At 49.4% G+C, this 19,919-nt stretch overlaps 1 protein-coding gene across 1 annotated transcript in view; it reads right to left on the reverse strand.

Moving 5' to 3' along the window:
- TPX2 (TPX2 microtubule nucleation factor) overlaps nt 1-19,123 on the reverse strand; it is a 35,304-nt gene extending 16,181 nt beyond the window's left edge. The window contains exons 1-10 of the mRNA XM_083358108.1: nt 19,001-19,123; nt 16,789-16,911; nt 16,152-16,284; nt 13,711-13,839; nt 10,254-10,307; nt 9,971-10,063; nt 7,340-7,473; nt 6,121-6,275; nt 3,930-4,101; nt 2,295-2,427 (exon numbers count right to left, since the gene is read on the reverse strand). Of these exons, the coding sequence (XP_083214234.1) occupies nt 2,295-2,427; nt 3,930-4,101; nt 6,121-6,275; nt 7,340-7,473; nt 9,971-10,063; nt 10,254-10,307; nt 13,711-13,839; nt 16,152-16,284; nt 16,789-16,911; nt 19,001-19,097 (1,223 nt within the window). The 5' untranslated portion in view covers nt 19,098-19,123. The remainder of the gene's footprint in view (nt 1-2,294; nt 2,428-3,929; nt 4,102-6,120; nt 6,276-7,339; nt 7,474-9,970; nt 10,064-10,253; nt 10,308-13,710; nt 13,840-16,151; nt 16,285-16,788; nt 16,912-19,000) is intronic.
- Nucleotides 19,124-19,919: the final 796 nt, after the last annotated feature.

The following is a 19,919-nucleotide window of genomic DNA, read 5'->3' on the forward strand; positions in this document are numbered from 1 at the left end:
TGGATGTTCTTGCACTGACAATATTTATTTATTTATTTATTATTATTTTTTATTACATTTATATCCCGCCCTTCTCCGAAGACTCAGGGCGGCTTATAAGCTTAGCAGTATATATGGAGTTGCAGCCAATTTCCCCTTTAACTTGTGTGTTACTCTTAAGAGTTAGAGCAGGGCTTTTCAACCTTTTCAACCCATTGTACCACTTTTAGGAGATGGCAACATCCGAGTACCACCAGCGTCAAAAACTTGATGACCCCCCCCCCAAAAAAAGGAAAAAAGTGATGAAGTACAGGTCGTCCTCGACTTACACCAGTTCGCTTAGTAACTATTCGAAGTTACCATGGCACTGAAAAAAGTGCCCCCCCCAAGCCAGAGCCGAGCAAGACACCTAACGCTAACCACTTTGGTTACATCCCACTGGGCTGCTTCCATTCCCATGATCTTCTGTAGAACAAGCGGTTGCTAATTTGCGGTAAGCACCACACTTCCCCCCCACACACACACATAGGAACCCATCCAGGGATGGGAGTCAGAAGCCCAATTCAAAATCACGCTGGGAGCGATCGGCCAAAAAAGCAGAAGGGGCCTCCCCAATACCCCCACACTGGCTGGGGGATGACACCGGGATGACCATGGTGGATCTAAAAGAGGCGGTGCGAGACAAGAGGGGCAGGGAGACTCCTGACCCATACAGCAGCTGAGGGTTCGACATGACTGAATGGCTGACGACAGTTTTGGTCACCACGATGTGAAAAAGATGTTGAGACTCTAGAAAGAGCGCAGAGAAGAGCAACAAAGATGATCAGGGGGCTGGAGGCTAAAACATATCAGGAACGGTTGCTGGAATTGGGTAGGTCTAGTTTAAAGAAGAGAAGGACGAGGGGGGACAGGACAGCCGTCTTCCAGTATCTCAGGGGCTGCCCCAAAGAAGAGGGAGTCAAGCTCTTCTCCAAAGCACCTGAAAGCAGGACAAGAAGCAATGGATGGAAACTCACCAAGGAGAGAAGCAACCTAGAACTAAGGAGAAACTTCCTGACAGTTAGAACAATTAACCGGTGGAACAACCTGCCTCTAGAAGAGGTGAATGCTCCAACACTGGAGGGTTTTAAGAAGAGACTGGACAGCCATTTGCCTGAAATGGTACAGGGTTTCCTGCCTCAGCAGGGGGTTGGACTAGATGACCTCCATGGTCCCTTCCAACTTCTTCTTCTTCTTCTTCTTCTTCTTCTTCTTCTTCTTCTTCTTCTTCTTCTTCTTCTTCTTCTTCTTCTTCTTCTTCTTCTTCTTCTTCTTATTATTATTATTATTATTATTATTATTATTATTAAAATCCAGTAGACTCCAGAAGATGGTAGAGGACAGGAAGTCCTGGAGGAACGTTGTCCATGGGGTCGCGATGGGTTGAACATGACTTCGCAGCTAACAACAACAACATTATTAAATGTGAGCCGGCTGTGTGCAGCAGCAGCCAAAAAAGCTAACGCAATCCTGGGTTGCAGCGTAGAATCAAAACCACGCAAAGTATTAGTACCGCTTTCTAAAACCCTAGTAGGACCACACCTGGAATACTGCAGCCAATTTTGGTCACCACATCACCAAAAAGATGCTGAGGCTTTGGGGGAAAAAGTGCAAAGAAGAGCAATCAAGATGGCTAAAGGCCTGCAGACTAAAACATACGAAGAACGGTTGCAGGAATTGGGTTTGGTTAGTTCTAATCTAGGGAAAAGAAGGAGTTAAGAGGGACAGGATAGCCGTCTTCCAGTATCTCAGGGGCTGCCCCAAAGAAGAGGGAGTCAAGCTCTTCTCCAAAGCACCTGAAGGCAGGAGAAGAAGCAACGGATGGAAACTAACCAAGGAGAGAAGCAACCCAGAACTAAGGAGAAACTTCCTGACAGAACAATTAACCAGTGGAACTCCTTGCCTCCAGACGTCGTGGGTGCTCCATCAACGGAGGCTTTTCAGAAGAGCCTGGACAGCCATTTGTCTGAAATGGTATAGGGCAGGGGTAGGCAACCTCGGCTCTTTTATAAATCATGGACTTCAACTCCCAGAATTCCTGAGTCAGCATAGCTGACTCAGGAATTCTGGGAGTGGAAGTCCACGAGTCATAAAAGAGCCGAGGTTGCCTACGCCTGGTATAGGGTTTCCTGCCTGAGCAGGGGGTTGGACTAGAAGACCTCCAAGGTCCCTTTCAGCCGTATTCTGACTGAATGTTTTGCTCAACACCCAGAGTCCACCGGAGTTAGGCAGCCAAACAATTCAACACATACGTACATACATAAATGAAAACTCACTGCTGGAGCTTGGAGATTTCCTCGTTTTCCAGCTCCGCCGCGCTCTTGCAGGTGACGGGTCTCGACCGGCTTTTGGTTTCCAGACGGGGAGTTTTGGGGTGGGTCAGTCGGGATTTTAAAGGCCTGCTTGGACCTGTGCCAAAGAAACGCCGAGAGGGAAAAGCAGAGGCTGCCAATCAGAATGGAAAAGGCCAGCCGCCTTTCATGCTTAAGGCAGGACTAGAACTCACCATCTCCTGGGCATTGGCCCAAAGTCGCCCAGTTGACTTTTCATGAGTAAGGCAGAACTAGAACTCCCAATTTCCTGGTGATTGGTTGAAAATCACCCAGCCGGCTTTCGTGCTTAAGGCAGGACTAGAATTCACCGTCTCTTGGTGATTGGTCCAAAGTCACCCAGTCGGCTTTCATGCCTAAGGTGGAACTAGAACTCACAGTCTCCCACTTTCTAGCCTGGAGCCTTAACCACCAGACCAAATGGGCAATAGGTTCACTTAAGAATCACTAAAAAAAACTTTGTAAAATCAGGTTCAGTAATATGGTGACTAGGTCTACCACCATCATGATTTACAACCAACATTGTGGTCTCAATTGGTCATAGGTGGAGGACGGCCTGCCCCTCACCCTGTGTGGATTTGTTTCAAGCACACTTTTATATCATCTCAACTAAGGCGAAACTCCTTCCCCACAATTCATAGCTGGCCTTTGGGAGGGCAACACACCCCTCTCCACAATGTGAAGAGAGCAGCGAGCATTTTAGCGCTTTCTTTTAAGCTGGACTCTCCAAACCTGGCAACTTGTGGGCTTCAACTCCCAAAATTCCTCAGCTGGCCAGCCATGAATTCTGGGAGCTGAAGTCCACAAGTCTTACAAGTTGCCAAGTTTGGAGACCGGCGGTCTAGGGCAGGGGTAGGCAACCTTGGCTCTTTTATAACTGGTGGACTTCAACTCCCAGAATACCTCAGCCAGCATGGGGGAACTATGGCCCCTTCATCACTAGTGGACTTCAACTCCCAGAATTCCTGAGCCAGCATGGGGGAACTATGGCCCCTTCATGACTGGTGGACTTCAACTCCCAGAATTCCTCAGCCAGCATGGCTCAGCTTGGAAACCTCTCCTTTTGCCCTCAGCATGGCTGGCTCAGGAATTCTGGGAGTCGAAGTCCACGAGTTGTAAAAGAGCCAAGGTTGCCTGCCCCTGGTCTAGGGTCTCCTGCCTGAGCAGGGGGTTGGACTGGATGACCTCCAAGCTCCCTTCCCATGCTATATTCAGTAAGACTTCAAGGATTCCTGGAGGCGACCGAGGATACTGCAGATTCTGACAAACTCTGGTCTAGGACAGGCCTCCCCAAACCTGGCAACTTGAAGACCTGTGGACTTCAACCCCCAGAATTCCTCAGCCAGCCATGAATTCTGGGTGTTGAAGTCCACAAGTCTTAAAAGTTGCCAGCTTCGGAGAACCTGGCGTTAATCTTCCTGTTCCCCATCGCAACTGGGGAAGGAAGCTAGAGCCAGGCACGGGTTCAACGTTCAGAGTCGACGCTTCCTGTGACCTGACCCTGATTGACGGAGCAAGCCACCATGGGCTGGACTCACGTAACAGCCTGCGACAAGAGGGCTGCCAGAAAGGGGATCTCACCATCTTCCTCCTTCCGGCTCCAGAGATGGTAGCGCTGAGGAGTGCGTTTCTGAAAGTTTTCCACCTGTTGGGCCAGCGGGATGTATTCGGCGGGGGTCTCGTCCAATTTCCGCTTGTTCCCGCAGGAGAGGTTAAACGGCTTGGGGATTGTGGGTCCTTTGGACAACCGGGACTGTTAAAAAAAAAGTGGGGGGAAAGACAGTGATATGGGATTTCTTTCTTTTTTTAAAAAAAAATGTTTTATTGGTTTTCTAGTTTTCCATTTAAGTATTTAAAAAGCAACGTGGCGGCTGGGTTAATAATAATAATAATAATAATAATAATAATAATAATAATAAGAAGAAGAAGAAGAAGAAGTTGTAGTAGTAGTCGTACTTGGAAGGGACCTTGGAGGTCATCTAGTCCAACCCGCTGCTCGGGCAGGAAACCCTATACCATTTCAATTGATAATACGATGACATACGGGTATCTTTAGTTTAGATTCAAGGTGCTGGTGATGACCTATAAAGCCCTAAATGGCGAGGGTCCGGGATATTTGAGGGAACACCTGCTGCCGGCATCAAGCTCCCTTCGTCCAGTGCGCTCCCACAGGGAGGGTCTTCTCAGGGTGCCGCCGGTAAGAGATTGCCGGCGGACGACACCCAGGGATAGGGCCTTCTCAGTGGGGGCGCCTGCCCTGTGGAACCAGCTGCCCGTGGAGCTGAGGACTGCCCTTGACCGGCGTTCATTCCACCGGGATCTGAAGACTTGGCTCTTTGAGCTCTCCGGCCCAGGCTGAGAATTTTTAACTGGGGTTTTTATTTTCAGGGATAATTTAATCTTTTTAATTGTTTTTTTTAACTTTTGTATTTTGTATTGGTGTGATTTTAAAATACCCTGTAAACCGCCCTGAGTCCTTCGGGAAAGGGCGGTATATAAATCTAATAAAATGAAAAAATTAAAAATAAGTCTCCAGCTGCTACATTAAATTTCCCCTCCCTTTTCCCCCTTAATGTTCACTGTCTCGTGTTTCAACTACTACAATTGTTATTCAATCGATGAAATAAAAATGGCATCCTTAGATTGATCGATAATTTGGGCCTTATGCATATCCTTATTAGTTTAACCTTCAGTCTTGATAAGACAATCAATGTCCTAATTAGGTTTCCCCAGTTTTTAATTTCCCGTTAATATTTAACTTTGACATTTAATATCTATAATTTCCCAGTTTGAAGTAACCCAGGTTCCCATTATCACAATTCATCACGAGCTCTAATATTCAGAACACACATCTCCTCTCTTGGAATATATTGTATTTCTCACCATCTCACATCAACTAATTGATAATACAGTACAACATTCTTATTTTCCGTTAATTTCCAAACGTCTTCAATCTAGTAACCAAATTTTCTCGTTTCAACATCAAAATAATTCCTCTTTGCCTTGTCCTGTTTTTCCACCCCAACACTCCCCTACCCTTCATCCTCCCCCACCCCTTGGCACTTCAACCCATACCGTTGTCTGAAACGGGATAGGGCTTTCCTGCCTGGGCAGGGGGTTTGTGTGTGATTCCTGGCCAGCCAGTGGATCCAGCAGCCGAGTCTGAGGACTCAGAGGAGGAGGAGGAGGAGGAGGGTCCTGGAGTGACATCAGAGCCAGAGGAAGACTCTGAGGAACTCCGAGTCTTAACAGTCGGACGAGGAGCCCGGCCCCTCTACTCGTGCTCAGGCTGTGACACGGCTGTGCTGGGAGCCTGAGTTGGGCAGCGATGAAGCACAGCTGGGAGATATTCAGGATGCACGAAAGTGTCGGCAAGAGAAGCGAGTAGGACAGAGGGATGCAATGGGGCGGCTCCAAAGGCAAAGGAGAAGGCGTTAGGAAGCCACGCATGGGCTGAATGATAAAAGGGGAGGAGTGGGAAGTGCTAGTTGCTGAAGGCAGCCCTTCGTGTTGAGGATCAAGTTTCTGTGAACTGTGTTTGTTCGCCTTGGACGTTGACTCAGCTCTGTGGAGAACAAAAGGGGTTGGTTTTTCTTGCGGTTCTGCCTGTTTCTTGGAAGAGGGGATTCTCCTTCTGAGCGTAACCAGGACTCATGTAGGCTGGGACAGACCAGGGTTGGACTAGATGACCTCCCAGGTGCCTTCCAACAGTATTATTGTTATTGTTATTATTATTATTATTTAATTATTATCCCCAGCCAAAGGGTCTCACTGGAGAAGCTGGGTGTTTCCTTAGGGCGGCTGTGAAATCCAGCTCCTTGTACTCCACAGCTGGCTGGCCTTCGCCGTGCTGCTTGATTCGCTCGTCGGTGCAGAAGTGGAAATCCATCGGCTTGGTAACGTGGCTGGTCGTCTTCACCGGTTGCCCTGGCCAGGAGAAAGAGAGATCGGAGAATTCAGCCAGGACGCAGTTCAACTGAGCTACAAATAATCTGATCAGCTAGAAAAGGGGCAGGCAACCTTGGCTCTTTTATGACTCGTGGACTTCAACTCCCAGAATTCCTGAGCCAGCCATGCTGAGGGGAAAGGGAGAGGTTTGCAAGCTGAGCCATTCTGGCTCAGGAATTCTGGGAGTTGAAGTCCACGAGTCATGAGGGGGCCATAGTTCCCCCATGCTGGCTCAGGAATTCTGGGAGTTGAAGTCCACGAGTCATGAGGGGGCCATAGTTCCCCCATGCTGGCTCAGGAATTCTGGGAGTTGAAGTCCAAAAGCCATGAAGGGGCCATAGGTCCCAATGCTGGCTCAGGAATTCTGGGAGTTGAAGTCCATGAGTCATGAAGGGGCCAAAGTTTCCCCATGCTGGCTTAGGAATTCTGGGAGTTGAAGTCCAAAAGCAATGAGTGGGCCATAATTCCCCCATGCTGGCTCAGGAATTCTGGGAGTTGAAGTCCACGAGTCATGAAGGGGCCATAGTTCCCCCATGCTGGCTCAGGAATTCTGGGAGTTGAAGTCCACCAGTCATGAAGGAGCCATAGTTCCCCCATGCTGGCTCAGGAATTCTGGGAGTTGAAGTCCAAAAGCAATGAAGGGGCCATAGTTCGCCATGCTGGCTGAGGAATTCTGGGAGTTGAAGTCCACGAGTCATGAAGGGGCCATCGTTCCCCCATGCTGGCTCAGGAATTCTGGGAGTTGAAGTCCACGAGTCATGAAGGGGCCATAGTTCCCCCATGCTGGCTCAGGAATTCTGGGAGTTGAAGTCCACCAGTCATGAAGGAGCCATAGTTCCCCCATGCTGGCTCAGGAATTCTGGGAGTTGAAGTCCAAAAGCAATGAAGGGGCCATAGTTCACCATGCTGGCTCAGAAATTCTGGGAGTTGAAGTCCACCAGTCATGAAGGGGCCATAGTTCCCCCATGAGTCATAGAAGAGCTGAGGTTGCCTACCCCTGTGCTAGGTTGCCTACCCCTGTGCCACCCCCATTGAGGTCCCACCTGGTCCAGCGATGGCCACTTTGAGAGACTCCTCGTTCTTCCTCCGCAGCTCGGCCACCTCCTGCTGTAACTTCTGCATCTTCTCCAACTCCAGCATCTCCGTGGACTTCCCTTTCATAGAGGGCCCTCTCGCCCTGCAGGTGACAACACAACGGGGCCGTTAAAGGAAGGAATCGGCTGCAGAGAGCCAGCGTATATTTCAGGAACCCCCTCCTGTAACGGAGGATCGTCCCGAGGGATGTCTTCCCGCTCTATCTACAGCTGGCTGGGGAATTCTGGGAACTGAACTCCACCCGTCTTAAAGCCTGCTGGCTGGGGAATTTGGGAGTTGAGATTTAGATAGATAACTATTATTGTCATATTTTTTTTCCTGTGGGCACAATGGCACACATTAAAAATGGAAGTTTAGTTTCTTCCTCTCAAAAGTGTACACATACCTAACACACATTTAAACATGCTCTATACGACATGTGTATAAACCTACACCCTTGCACATAAATAACATATAAATATAACCCATCTTAAAGTTGCTGAGGCTGAGGAACATTTGGATATCGCTCAGGGGTCTCCAAACGTGGTCTTCAACTTGAAGACTTGGCAACTTGAAGACTTGCGGACTTCAACTCCCAGAATTCCCCAGCCAGCCAGGCAACCATGAATTAGAGGAGCTGAAGTCCACAAGTCTTCAAGTTGCCAAATTTGGAGAACCTGCAATAGATCATCAAGGTGACTTCAGATGTTCTTCATATCCATCTCGTTACAGCCTGGAGAGCTTTCCTCAAAAACTACACTTGCTTGATACCTTTATGCTAGGGGCCTTCAAACATGGGCCTTTTATGACTTGTGGACTTCAACTCCCAGAATTCCTCGGTCAGGCACGCCAGCTGAGGAATTCTGGGAGTTGAAGTCCACAAGTCATAAAACGGGCCAAGTGTGAAGACCCCTGGGTTAAGCTCTCGGAAAGCTGGATAGTTTCCTGCTACAGGGTTCAACCCCCCCACTCCACCAATTCCTAGTATCAGAAAGAGGGCTCTTGAGCATGGGAGGACAGCCCTGCGGACCTTGTGTGAAGATTTCTCTTCCTGATAAACCAGGGCTGTCCAGTCTTGCAACCTGGAAGACTTTGTGGACCTCCAATGCCCGGAATTCTCCGGGCAGTCTGAGGAATTCTGGGAGTTGAAGTCCACGAGCCTTAAAGTTGCCAAGGATGGGAAACCCTGATCTAGACCAGGGGCCTTCCAACCTGGCCCTTTGATGACTTGTGGACTTCAACGCGTGCCTAGCTGAGGAATTCTGGGAGTTGAAGTCCACAAGTCATCAAAGGGCCAAGTTTGAAGGCTCCTGGTTTATACCTTAAAAACACGAGACGGGATTTTCTGTAGCATCCGACATTCAGAGTTCCCCAGGATACGACGTGCCGACGGCGAAGTGGAGCAGTTCTAACTAAAACTCCTTTCCAAAAATTCAAGGACTTTGAGGCCACTAGGCTGTGGGGTCAGAGTCTATTTCAACCGTGGGTTTTCCAGAACATTTTTGAACCTCCAGCTGCCAGCATTGTTAACTGCTGGTCAGGTAGGCTAGCAATTCGTACTTCCTTGACGTACGACCACAATGATGCTGAAGGTTCCCGTTGTTAAGCAACAGGGTCCCTAAGTGAGCTCGTCCCCATTTTACGACCTTCCTTGCCACCAAAAAGTTAAGGCAACCATTCCAAATGTTAAGTTATTGATTTTGCTGGCCAGAATATCTCAAAAGGGGATCATGTGCCCCCCCCCCCGGACACTGTGACCGTCATAAATATGAGCCGGTCGTGAAGTGCCTGGATTTTGATCACATGATACTGTGGGGAATACTGTGATGGTCGTAAAGGTGAAAACCTGTCTCAAGTCACTTTTTCCAATGCCGTCGTAACTTTCCAACGGTCAGTAAACAAACTGTTGTAAGTCAAGGACTCTTGTTCAACGCACTGAGAAGTCACCAGATGGAGGGAAATCTGCTTTTGGGTGTCCTGCACGGCATCAGAAATAAATACAGGCAATCCTCGACTTATGGCCACAATTGAGCGCCAAAACCTCTGGTTGCTAAGTGAAACATTTGTTAAGTGAGTTCCCCCCCAATTTTACGATTTTCCTCGCCATCGTTGTCAAGTCAATCACTGCAGTTGTTGAATTAGTCAAACTGCTGTTAAGTGAACCTGGCAAAATCCCCATCTATTTTGCGGGTCGGAATGTCGCAAAAGGGGATCCCGGGACACTGCGACCGTCGTAAATGTGAGCCCATTGTCAAGTCTGAATTTTGATCAGGTGACCTCGGAGAGGCTACAACAAGACATGTGAAAACTGGTCCTAAGTCGCTTCCCCCCCCCCCAGTGTCGTCGTAACTTTGAACAGCCACTAAATAGACGGTCGCAAGCCGGGGACCAGCGGTAATAGTTTTTCTGGCCGATTTTAGACGCTTATCGATCTCTCTCGTCGTCTTCTTCCTGCCTTCCCGGCAGATGACAAAGCTTGGGTTTTTAATGGCAAGCGACCTCCCGGGAGTTACGTGCCCAAGTGTGCGTGCACACAACCACCCAGATCCTGGGGAGACAAAGAGAGGGAAAAAAAAACCCCACAAAGAAAAGCCACCTACTTGGGCGGACCGGGTGTGACGGGGACTTGTGCTTTTCCGGGCGAGAGGTTTGTGTTCATGTCAATTTCAGTCAGGTTTCCCCGATTGTCAGACCTGGTTTGGGGAGGAGAAGGGTGGAGGGTGCACAGAGAAGGAGGAGAGCAAGGAGAGAAGACGTGGTCAAGAACAGGCCTCGGACACCCCACCGTGGTCCTCCTTTAACGACAAAGACGCTTCCGGAGAGCCCGTTTTGTGCGCGTGTGGAAACCCGAACACCGACAGCGATGCTCAATGTCAGCCTTACCTCACTGTGTGGGACACTTCGTGGGGCCGAGACGTCTTGGCACGCCTGGCTGAACTGGACAGAGAGGGAATAATAGGACAATGGCTCACCCTTTGAACTACGGCCCGGCCCCGGTTTGCACGGACGTTGTCCGCCCGTTGTTTCGACAGGGGCGCAATCCCTCGGGGAAAAGCCTAGCACGGATGACGTTCCCTAGCTGGATGGGGAAATGTCCGCGAGGAAAAATCCAAGCTCAGAGAGCCCTGTTGTGACTCAGGGCCAGCCTGTGGGTCCGGCAGCCGGCTCAGATGTATCGGATGACTCAGATGAGGGGGAGGAGGAGTGTGTGGGAGACGAAACGGCTGATGATGGCTTGGAGGCTTTGCAGAGCCCCCAGCCGGGGCCCTCTTCTCAGCTGCGTGAGCCCGATAGTGCGGAGGATGATGACCCACAGCTGGCCCTGTTCAAGGACGCCCAACGCAGGAGGCAGTCGAGCAGGACCAAGCAGAGAAAGGCTGCGGGTCTCCTCGGGAGGAGGCAGAGGGAGGCCACGCCCTGAACTCTAAATAAAAGGAGTGTTTGGGGAAGGGCTGGTTGCTGAAAGCAACCCTTCCGTTTGAGGATTCAAGTTCCAGTGTTTTTGTTTCTTGTTCTGTTGTTTGAGTAATAAATCTTGGCAGACGCTTTTCAGCCTCAGACGCTCTCCAGTCTCTACTGTTTGAATAGGGGTTTGCCTTATTACAAGGCCGGTAGCAGACTGGTTCAGAACAAGCCCCAAGGGCCCCGCAGTTCTTCTCCTCCAGCACCGCAAAACCCTTCTCCCTCCTAGCGCTGATGACGTTACCTAGTTAGGTCGTGAAAGGTCTGCGAGAAAAGGTCCCAGCTCAGACAGCGCCAAGGACATGACGATCCTCCCCTTTTTCCTCCCTTTCCCTCCCCTCCACCACCTCTTCCCTCCCTCCTCCACTCTGCAACCCCCCCACCCTCTTTCTAGCACTGATGATGTTACCTAGTGGGGTCAAGAAATGTCAGCAAGAAGGCAAAAAAACTCAAGAGCGCACCAGGGACCCCCAAAGCCCTACTCCAACCCCACTCCCTTCCGGCACTGATGACGACCTCCCGGTTGGGTCATGAAACATTTGCAAGAAAACAAACAAGCTCAAAGAACACAAGGACCCCACAGTCATCCTTCTCTTCTTCTTCTTCTTCTTCCTCCCTCCTCCTCCTCCTCCCCTCAATTGCCCCTCTCTTGCAGCTCTCCAGTTGGGGGGTCATGAAACGTCGGCGAGAAAACACCCAAGCTGAGAGAGCACAGAGACGCCGGCGGCCTCTTCTTCCTCCTCAACCGTCTCCTCCTCTTCCTCCCCTCCAAAAGCCCACCCCCAACCCACCTTCTAAGAGTGATGATGTTACTTAGCTGGGTCAGGAAAGGTTTGCAAGAGAACAGCTAGGCCTGGAGTCCCATGTTTCAACCACGAGCTACTAATATTCTCCTTCATCAGAAGCCGAACTCTATCGCAGGGGTCGCCAACCGTGGCGGCTTTGTGACTTGTGGACTCCCAGAAATTCTGGGAGTCCACAAGTCACAAAGCTGCCACGGTTGGCGACCCCTGCTCTATCGGACAGAGCAATCCAGCATCCTCCGATTAGGATGGCAATTGGGCGCCAAAATCTCCGTGGCTAAGCAGGCCGGTCATTAAAGGAGCCGTGCTCAATTTTGACGTTAAGAGAGAATCCCGGCGGCCGCTAAGTAAATTCAGACGGCCGTTTAGCAAATCCGGCTTCCTCTACCTGGACTATCCTGGTCCGGAAGGCGGCTGGGAAAGTTGCCCAGGGAGATCCCGGGACAAATCCACCTGGATTGCCAAGCGTCCCAACTTGGACCGCCCGAGCGTGGCAATGCCGCAGCGGTTAAAAGTGCCGGGACCGGCCCTAAAGTCCCTTTTCCCTGGCACAAACGGTGGCTTAACGAGAGGTCCTTAAGCCGAGGGCTGCCTGGAGTAGCCACTTAGAAGAGTTGCGGGTCGACTGGTTGGGTTGTTGCTGACGCTCCGTGGAAACCCCTGGCGTTTGAGGGCCCCCCCCCGCCGATGCTGTACTCATGTTCTCCCCGGCCCTTCTGCCTTGGCACAACCCACCTTCGTATCAAGGGGGTGGGTGGGGGTGCCCCGGTGGGTTCGACCGAGATTTGACACGAAAGGCCACCATCCCGAGGAGGAGGGAAAGCCGGTCCGATTGCTCAGCAGCACCGCAGGAGCCGTGGTGGCGCAGTGGTCAGGAGGCGATATTGCGGGCTGACTTTGCCCGCGGCCTGGAGTTTGATCCTGGCCAGCTCTAGGTTGACTCGGCCGTCCCTCTTTCCGAGGTCGGTAAAATGAGGAGCCAGATTGTTTTGTTTTGGTTTTTTTTTGGGGGGTGGGGGTGGGGGGCAGCCAACAGGCTGACTCTGTAAACCGCTCAGAGAGGGCTGGAAAGCAGTGTCATGGATCCTGTTTACAGAATTCTTATTTGCATGAGTTCTCCCCACAAGGTTCAAATTGTATTCTACAATCTGTTATTTCTATTTCTATTCTATTTTATTCTACAATCTATTTTATTCTACAATCTATTCTATTCTATTCTACAATCTAATCTATTCTATATTCTCTTCTATTTTATTCCACAGTCTATTTTATTCTACAATCTATACTATTCTATTCTATATTCTATATTCCATTCTATTCTACTCTATATTGTTGTATTCTACAATCTATTCAATTCTACATTCTATATTCCATTCTATTCTACAATCTATTCTACTCTATATTCTATTCTATTTTATTCTACAATCTATTTTATTCTACAATCTATTCTATTCTATAATCTATTCTATTCTATAATCTATTCTATATTCTGTATTCCATTCTATTCTACAGTCTATTCTATTCTACAATCTATTCTATATTCTATTCTATTTTATTCTACAATCTATTTTATTCTACAATCTATACTATTCTATTCTATATTCTATATTCCATCCTATTCTATATTCTATTCTATTCTACAGTCTATTCTATTCTATAATCTATTCTATATTCTATTCTATTCTACAATCTATTCTATTCTACATTCTATTCTATATTCTATATTCCATTCCGTTCCATTCTATATTCTATATTCTATTCTATTCTACAACCTGTCCTGTCCTGTCCTGTCCTGTCCTATCCTATCCTATTCCGGGTGGCACAGTTGTTAGAACACAGTATTGCAGGCTAACTCTGCAGGAGTTCAATCCTGACCAGCTCAAGATTGAGTCAGCCTCCCATCCTTCCGAGGTCAATACAGTAAAACGAGGACCCAGATTGGGGGGTTTTTGGGGAGGGTGGGGGTGGGAAGATGCAAGTGACGCCATCATTGTCAACTGCCTAGAGAGGGCTGTCAAACCCAGTGGGGAGGGCGGTACTTATGTCTAAGGGCTCCTGCTATCCCACAGACCTACATTTTCTGCTTCTTCACTGGAGGAGGCTCTTGTTTGCTGGCCAAGGCGGTGGCAACCTTCTCGGCGTGGCTTTTGGCCATCAGTCGACGCTGGGCGCTTTTTCGCCGGGCCGAAAGCCGCTTGGCTGCCCTAAAGTTGGGAAGTAAGAGAGTCCTTGAGCAAAAGGGGGACGAAGGGGTGGGGGAGAGGTTGGATGTTGCATTTTGGCCAGTGGTGGGATTCTGCCAGCTCGCACCGGTTTGGTAGAACTGATAGCTAATATTTGATTGACTTCGATGAACCGGCTGATGCCCTAGCCCAGGGGTCAGCAACCTGAAGCAGTGAAAGAGCCACTCGGAACCGGTTCCCTCACAAAAGGAAAAACTGGGAGCCGCAAAAAATGTGTGCACATGTGCGTACATGCGCACATGCGCAGAACAGGGTTTGACTGAAGAGTGGAACCAAGGCGAGATATGCACCTACCTTGCATATTTGAATTGATTGGTTGAACTTTTTTAGTCCCACTTTTTTTTTTTGGAACTGCACATGGCAGGGGACTGGGAGCCGCAGGAGATGGCTGAAAGTGCCGTATGCGGCTCCGGAGCCGCGGGTTGCAGACCTGTGCCCTAGCCCCCTTTTTTTTTTCAAGGCTCAGAACAGAACACTGGAAGTGCGTCCACGCCACTTCCGGACGTCCATTCTGAGCCGGGGAAGCCTCCCAGCCCCAGCACGGCCACAGGAAATGCATCCACGGCACTTCCAGAAGTCTGCTCTGAGCCAGGGAGACCTCCCAGGCCCATCACGGCCCACAGGAAGTGCATCCACGCAGAGAACCGGTTCTTCAGGTATTTGAATCCCACCACTGATTTCAGCTATGCCAAGCTGTGGAGACCCTTCGATTCCCACCAGGCGTTCTTGCAAGGGAAAAGACAGTTTAGTTAGCCTTTCCAGGTATAAAAGCCCCTCCGAGGAGATTATGGCGGACGAACAGGATTTGTCATTCTTTCCATACTGATAGTACAGGTGGTCCTCAACTTACAACCAGAACTAAGGAGAAACATCCTGACAGTTAGAACAATTAACCAGTGGAACTACTTCAGAAGCGGCGAATGCTCCAACACTGGAGGCTTTTAAGAAGAGACTGGAGGGCCATTTGCCTGAAATGGTATAGGGTTTCCTGCCTGAGCAGGGGGTTGGACTAGATGACCTCCAAGGTCCCTTTCTTCTTCTTCTTCTTCTTCTTCTTCTTCTTCTTCTTCTTCTTCTTCTTCTTCTTCTTCTTCTTCTTCTTCTTCTTTCATTATTATTATTATTATTATTATTATTATTATTATTATTATTATTCCCAAAATTTCTGTTGTTGGGCAAACAAAGTTGCTAACGGACTTTTGCTCCATTTTGTCATCTTTCTTGCCATCGTTGTTAAGTTGTGGGTGCTTCATCTCTGGAGGTTTTCAAGAAGAGACTAGACAGCCACCTGTCTGAAAGGGTTCTCCTGCTTGAGCAGAGGGCTGGACTAGAAGACCTCCAAGGTCCCTTCCAAGCTCTGTTCTGATTAAGCTAGTAATAAGAGTTATTAACTGAATTTGGTTTCTCCCCACCCCCACCCCCATTGACTTTGCTTGTCAGCAGGTCACCAAAGGGGGAAATCACGTGATCCCGGGACCCCGCAACCTGTCATAAATATGAACCAGTTGCCAAGCGTCGGGATGTAAATCCCCAGACCATGGAGATGCCACAATGGTCATAAGTGTGCAAAATAGCCATAGGTTATAAGTTACTTTTTTAAAGGGCTCTGGTGATTTCAAAACACACAAAGAACACTTGCGGGAATTGGGTGTGCCTAGTTTAAGGGGTCTTCAAACTTGGCCCTTTTAGGACTTGTGGACTTCAACTCCCAGAATTCCTCAGCCAGGCATGCGTGCCTGGCTGAGGAATTCTGGGAGTTGAAGTCCACAAGTCCTAAAAGGGCCAAGTTTGAAGACCCCTAGCCTAGTTTAATGTGGAGAAGGACGAAGGGTGAAATGACAGCAGTTTTCCAATATTTGAGGGGCTGCCACAAAAAAAAAGGGGGGGAGGGGTCAACCTATTCTGCAAAGCACCTGAAGGCAAGACGAGGAAAAAAAATGGATGGAAACTAATCAAGGAGAGAAGCAACCTGGAACTAAGGCGGAATTTCCTGACAGTGACAACAATTAACAACCTGCCTCCAGACGTTGTGGCTGCTCCATCACTGGTAGGCTTTTAAGAAGAGACTGGACAGCCATTTCTCTGGAATGGGTGCGAGTCTTCCGCTCGAGCAGGGGTTGGGCTAGAAGACCTCCCAAGGTCCCTTCCAACTCTTCTTCTAGGCAGTTCTGGATTCCCCCGCGAAGCGGAATGAACATCCCTTTCCAGAAAGGGGTCGGGGGGGTGGAAGAGAAGAGACTCCATCCAGGATGGCATCCAAGCACCAGTCTTACCTTGCTGGGGCCCTTCCTGGAGCGGGCGCGTCCGGTGTTGCCGCTTGCAGCCATTCCGCCATCGAACGAACCACATTAGCCGGGATCTTGTTTGACGCTTCCGTTTCCTCTTGGTTTTTACTCTCCTTCTCATCTAAAGGGAAGGAGACAGCGAGGATATTGCTCAGGCAGAGAGATCTAGCCAAAGCTATGGAACCAAGCCAGGTCCTCACCAGGACTGTAACCCTCCTGGAGAAGAATGAAATTAGACCCGGCACGGAGACTCGGCACGGAAGGCCGTCGCCCTTCCGGGGGTCTCCTCTGCTCAACACGGAACAGGAGATAACAGCGTTCTAGACGTCCTCTTGGGTGGGGGGGGTTGTCTCCGGAGGGGACAAGATAAAAGCTCGTCTGAACTCTCCACGTGAGGGACCCTGCATTTTCAGGTCCGAGACACACACACACACACACACACACACACACACACACACACACACACACACCAGCTCCCCAGGAAGGGCCTGGAGAGTCCACAAGGAGGTTGGTGGGCTTCAGCGAAAGGACCCAGGGCTCAAGACGAGGTGGGACCGGCACACGGACCTCTTTCCGCCCGGCGACGTGACGGAAGGCAATTGGGTCTCAAAAGGAAGCAGCTCACCTGTTTTCACCATGGGTGAGACCGCCGCCCAGGGAAGGTTAGACTTGAATGGCAAGGCTTTGGGCCGGATGCCCGGCGGACCCGTCTCTGTGCAGGGGGTCATCAGGGCGGCAGATCGGCCAACTGCAAAAATAGTTATGAGCCCTTTCTAAAGAGCAGGCTTGGTCGAGCGATTATGGCATCAAGCCACAAACTGGGAGACGGGGAGTTCCAGTCCCACCAGAAGCACAAACGCCGGCTGGGTGACTCTGGGCCAATCACCAGGCGGCGGGGAGATCTGGTCCCGCCTTTAAGCGGGAAAGCCAGCTAGGGGACTTTAGGCTAATCACCAGGAGACAGTGAGTTCTAGTTCCGCTTAGGCATGAAGCCCAGCTGGCGACTCACTGGGCGACAGGGAGTTCTAGTCCCGCTTTAAGCAGGACATCCAGCTAGGGGACTTTAGGCCAATCACCAGGAGACAGTGAGTTCTAGTTCCCCTTAGGCATGAAGCCCAGCTGGCCACTGACTGGGTGACAGAGAATTCTAGTCCCGCCTTAAGCAGGAAATCCAGCTAGGGGACTTTAGGCTAATCACCAGGAGACAGTGAGTTCTAGTTCCGCTTAGGCATGAAGCCCAGCTGGCGACTCACTGGGCGACAGGGAGTTCTAGTCCCGCTTTAAGCAGGACATCCAGCTAGGGGACTTTAGGCCAATCACCAGGAGACAGTGAGTTCTAGTTCCCCTTAGGCATGAAGCCCAGCTGGCCACTGACTGGGTGACAGAGAATTCTAGTCCCGCCTTAAGCAGGAAATCCAGCTAGGGGACTTTAGGCCAATCACCAGGAGACAGTGATTTCTAGTTCCCCTTAGGCATGAAGCCCAGCTGGCGACCCACTGGGTGACAGGGAGTTCCAGTCCCGCTTTAAGCAGGACATCCAGCTAGGGGACTTTAGGCCAATCACCAGGAGACAGTGACTTCTAGTTTCCCTTAGGCATGAAGCCCAGCTGGCCACTCACTGGGAGATGGTGAGTTCTAGTCCCGCCTTAAGCAGGAAATCCAGCTAGGGGAGTTTAGGCCAATCACCAGGGGACAGCGAGTTCTAGTCCCGCGTTAAGCAGGAAAGCCAGCTAGGGGACTTTAGGCCAATCACCAGGAGTCAGTGAATTCTAGTTCCCCTTAGGCATGAAGCCCAGTTGGCCACTCACTGGGAGACGGTGAGTTCTAGTCCTGCCTTAAGCAGGAAATCCAGTTAGGGAACTTTAGGACAATCACCAGGAGACAGTGATTTCTAGTTCCCCTTAGGCATGAAACCCAGCTGGCCACTCACTGGACGATAGGGAGTTCTAGTCCTGCCTTAAGCAGGAAATCCAGTTAGGGAACTTTAGGACAATCACCAGGAGACAGTGATTTCTAGTTCCCCTTAGGCATGAAACCCAGCTGGCCACTCACTGGACGATAGGGAGTTCTAGTCCTGCCTTAAGCAGGAAATCCAGTTAGGGAACTTTAGGACAATCACCAGGAGACAGTGATTTCTAGTTCCCCTTAGGCATGAAACCCAGCTGGCCACTCACTGGACGATAGGGAGTTCTAGTCCTGCCTTAAGCAGGAAATCCAGTTAGGGAACTTTAGGCCAATCACCAGGAGTCAGTGAATTCTAGTTCCCCTTAGGCATGAAGCCCAGCTGGCCACTCACTGGGAGACGGTGAGTTCTAGTCCTGCCTTAAGCAGGAAATCCAGCTAGGGGACTTTAGGCCAATCACTAGGAGATTTTATTTATTTATTTATTTATTTATTTATTTATTTATTTATTTATTTATTTATTTGATTTATATACCGCCCTTCTCCCGAAGGACTCAGGGCGGTGTACAGGGCAATAAAAATAAGAATACAGGATACAAGATTTAAAGTTAAATGATTGTGCCCAATGTAGTAGGTTAGTTAAAATAATGTTAAAACCCAGATAGTGAGTTCTACTTCCACTTGGGCATGAAACCCAGCTCTCACAGCCCAGCCCACCTCGCAGGGGGGTGGTGGTATAAAAAAGAGGTGCGTGGGATATGTCCGCTGCCTTAATTGTAAAAATAATAAAGGTGGGATATAAACAAAGAAAGACTGTGGAGCATCACTCCTAAAGCTGCCTGCCTTTCCCACCTATCAGGATCAGAAACGAGACCAGCAGTTAGTTTGGCCCTCCTCCAGCAGGTCCCCCTCCTGGCCGTGGACCGGCTACTCACCAAACCAGGCGTCAATGTCAATTTTCTGGACGTCATTCATATCCTTGAAGTCGAGGGTGATATCGGGGACATCGTAAGAATAAGTGTCCTCGGACATTGGAATAATCCCTTCCTCGGCGGGCACAGCCATGGCCCGTGTCAAGGCCTGCAAAGGAAAATGGAGGTCACGTTTAGAATTTAGAACACAGCTGGAAGGGACCTCGGAGGTCTTCTAGTCCAGCCCCCTGCTCCAGCGGCAGGACCTATACCAATTCAGACAAGCGGCTCTCCGCTCTCTTCTTAAAAACCTCCGGGGATGGAGAGCCCACAACTTCTGTTCCACTGGTTAAATGATCTCACTGTCAGGAAGTTTTGCGTTAGTTCTAGGTTGCTTCTCTCCTTGGTTAGCTTCCATCATTCAGGTGCTTTGCAGAACAGGTTGACAGCCCCTACCCCCCCCCCCCACGCACATTCCTTGTGGCAGTCCCCTCAATACTGGAAGACGGCTGTATCATGTGCCCTCCGGTCCTTCTTTTCTCTAGACTAGTCAAATCCTGCGGCCATTCTTCATACGTTTTAGGCCTTCACTTGCTCTTCTCTCACTTTTACCAAAATCGCCATATCTTTTTGGTAAGGTGGAGAGCAAAACTGGATGCAGGGCTCCAGGTGTGGCCTTACTAAGGCTTTCCAAAACGGTCACTAGAATAGAATGGAATAGAATGGAATAGAAGGGTAGGATAGAACGATAGGATAGAGCAGAATAGAATAGAATAAGGAATAGAATAGAATAACAATAATAATAATAATAATAATAATAATAATAATGACGATGATGATGATGATAATAATAATAATAATAATAATAATAATAATAATAATAATAATAATAATAATGAAGTTGGAAGGGACCTTGGAGGTCATCTAGTCCAACCCCCTGCTC

Source organism: Vipera ursinii, assembly GCF_947247035.1.
Source record: "Vipera ursinii genome assembly, chromosome: 3".
Taxonomy (NCBI): Eukaryota; Metazoa; Chordata; class Lepidosauria; order Squamata; family Viperidae; genus Vipera; species Vipera ursinii.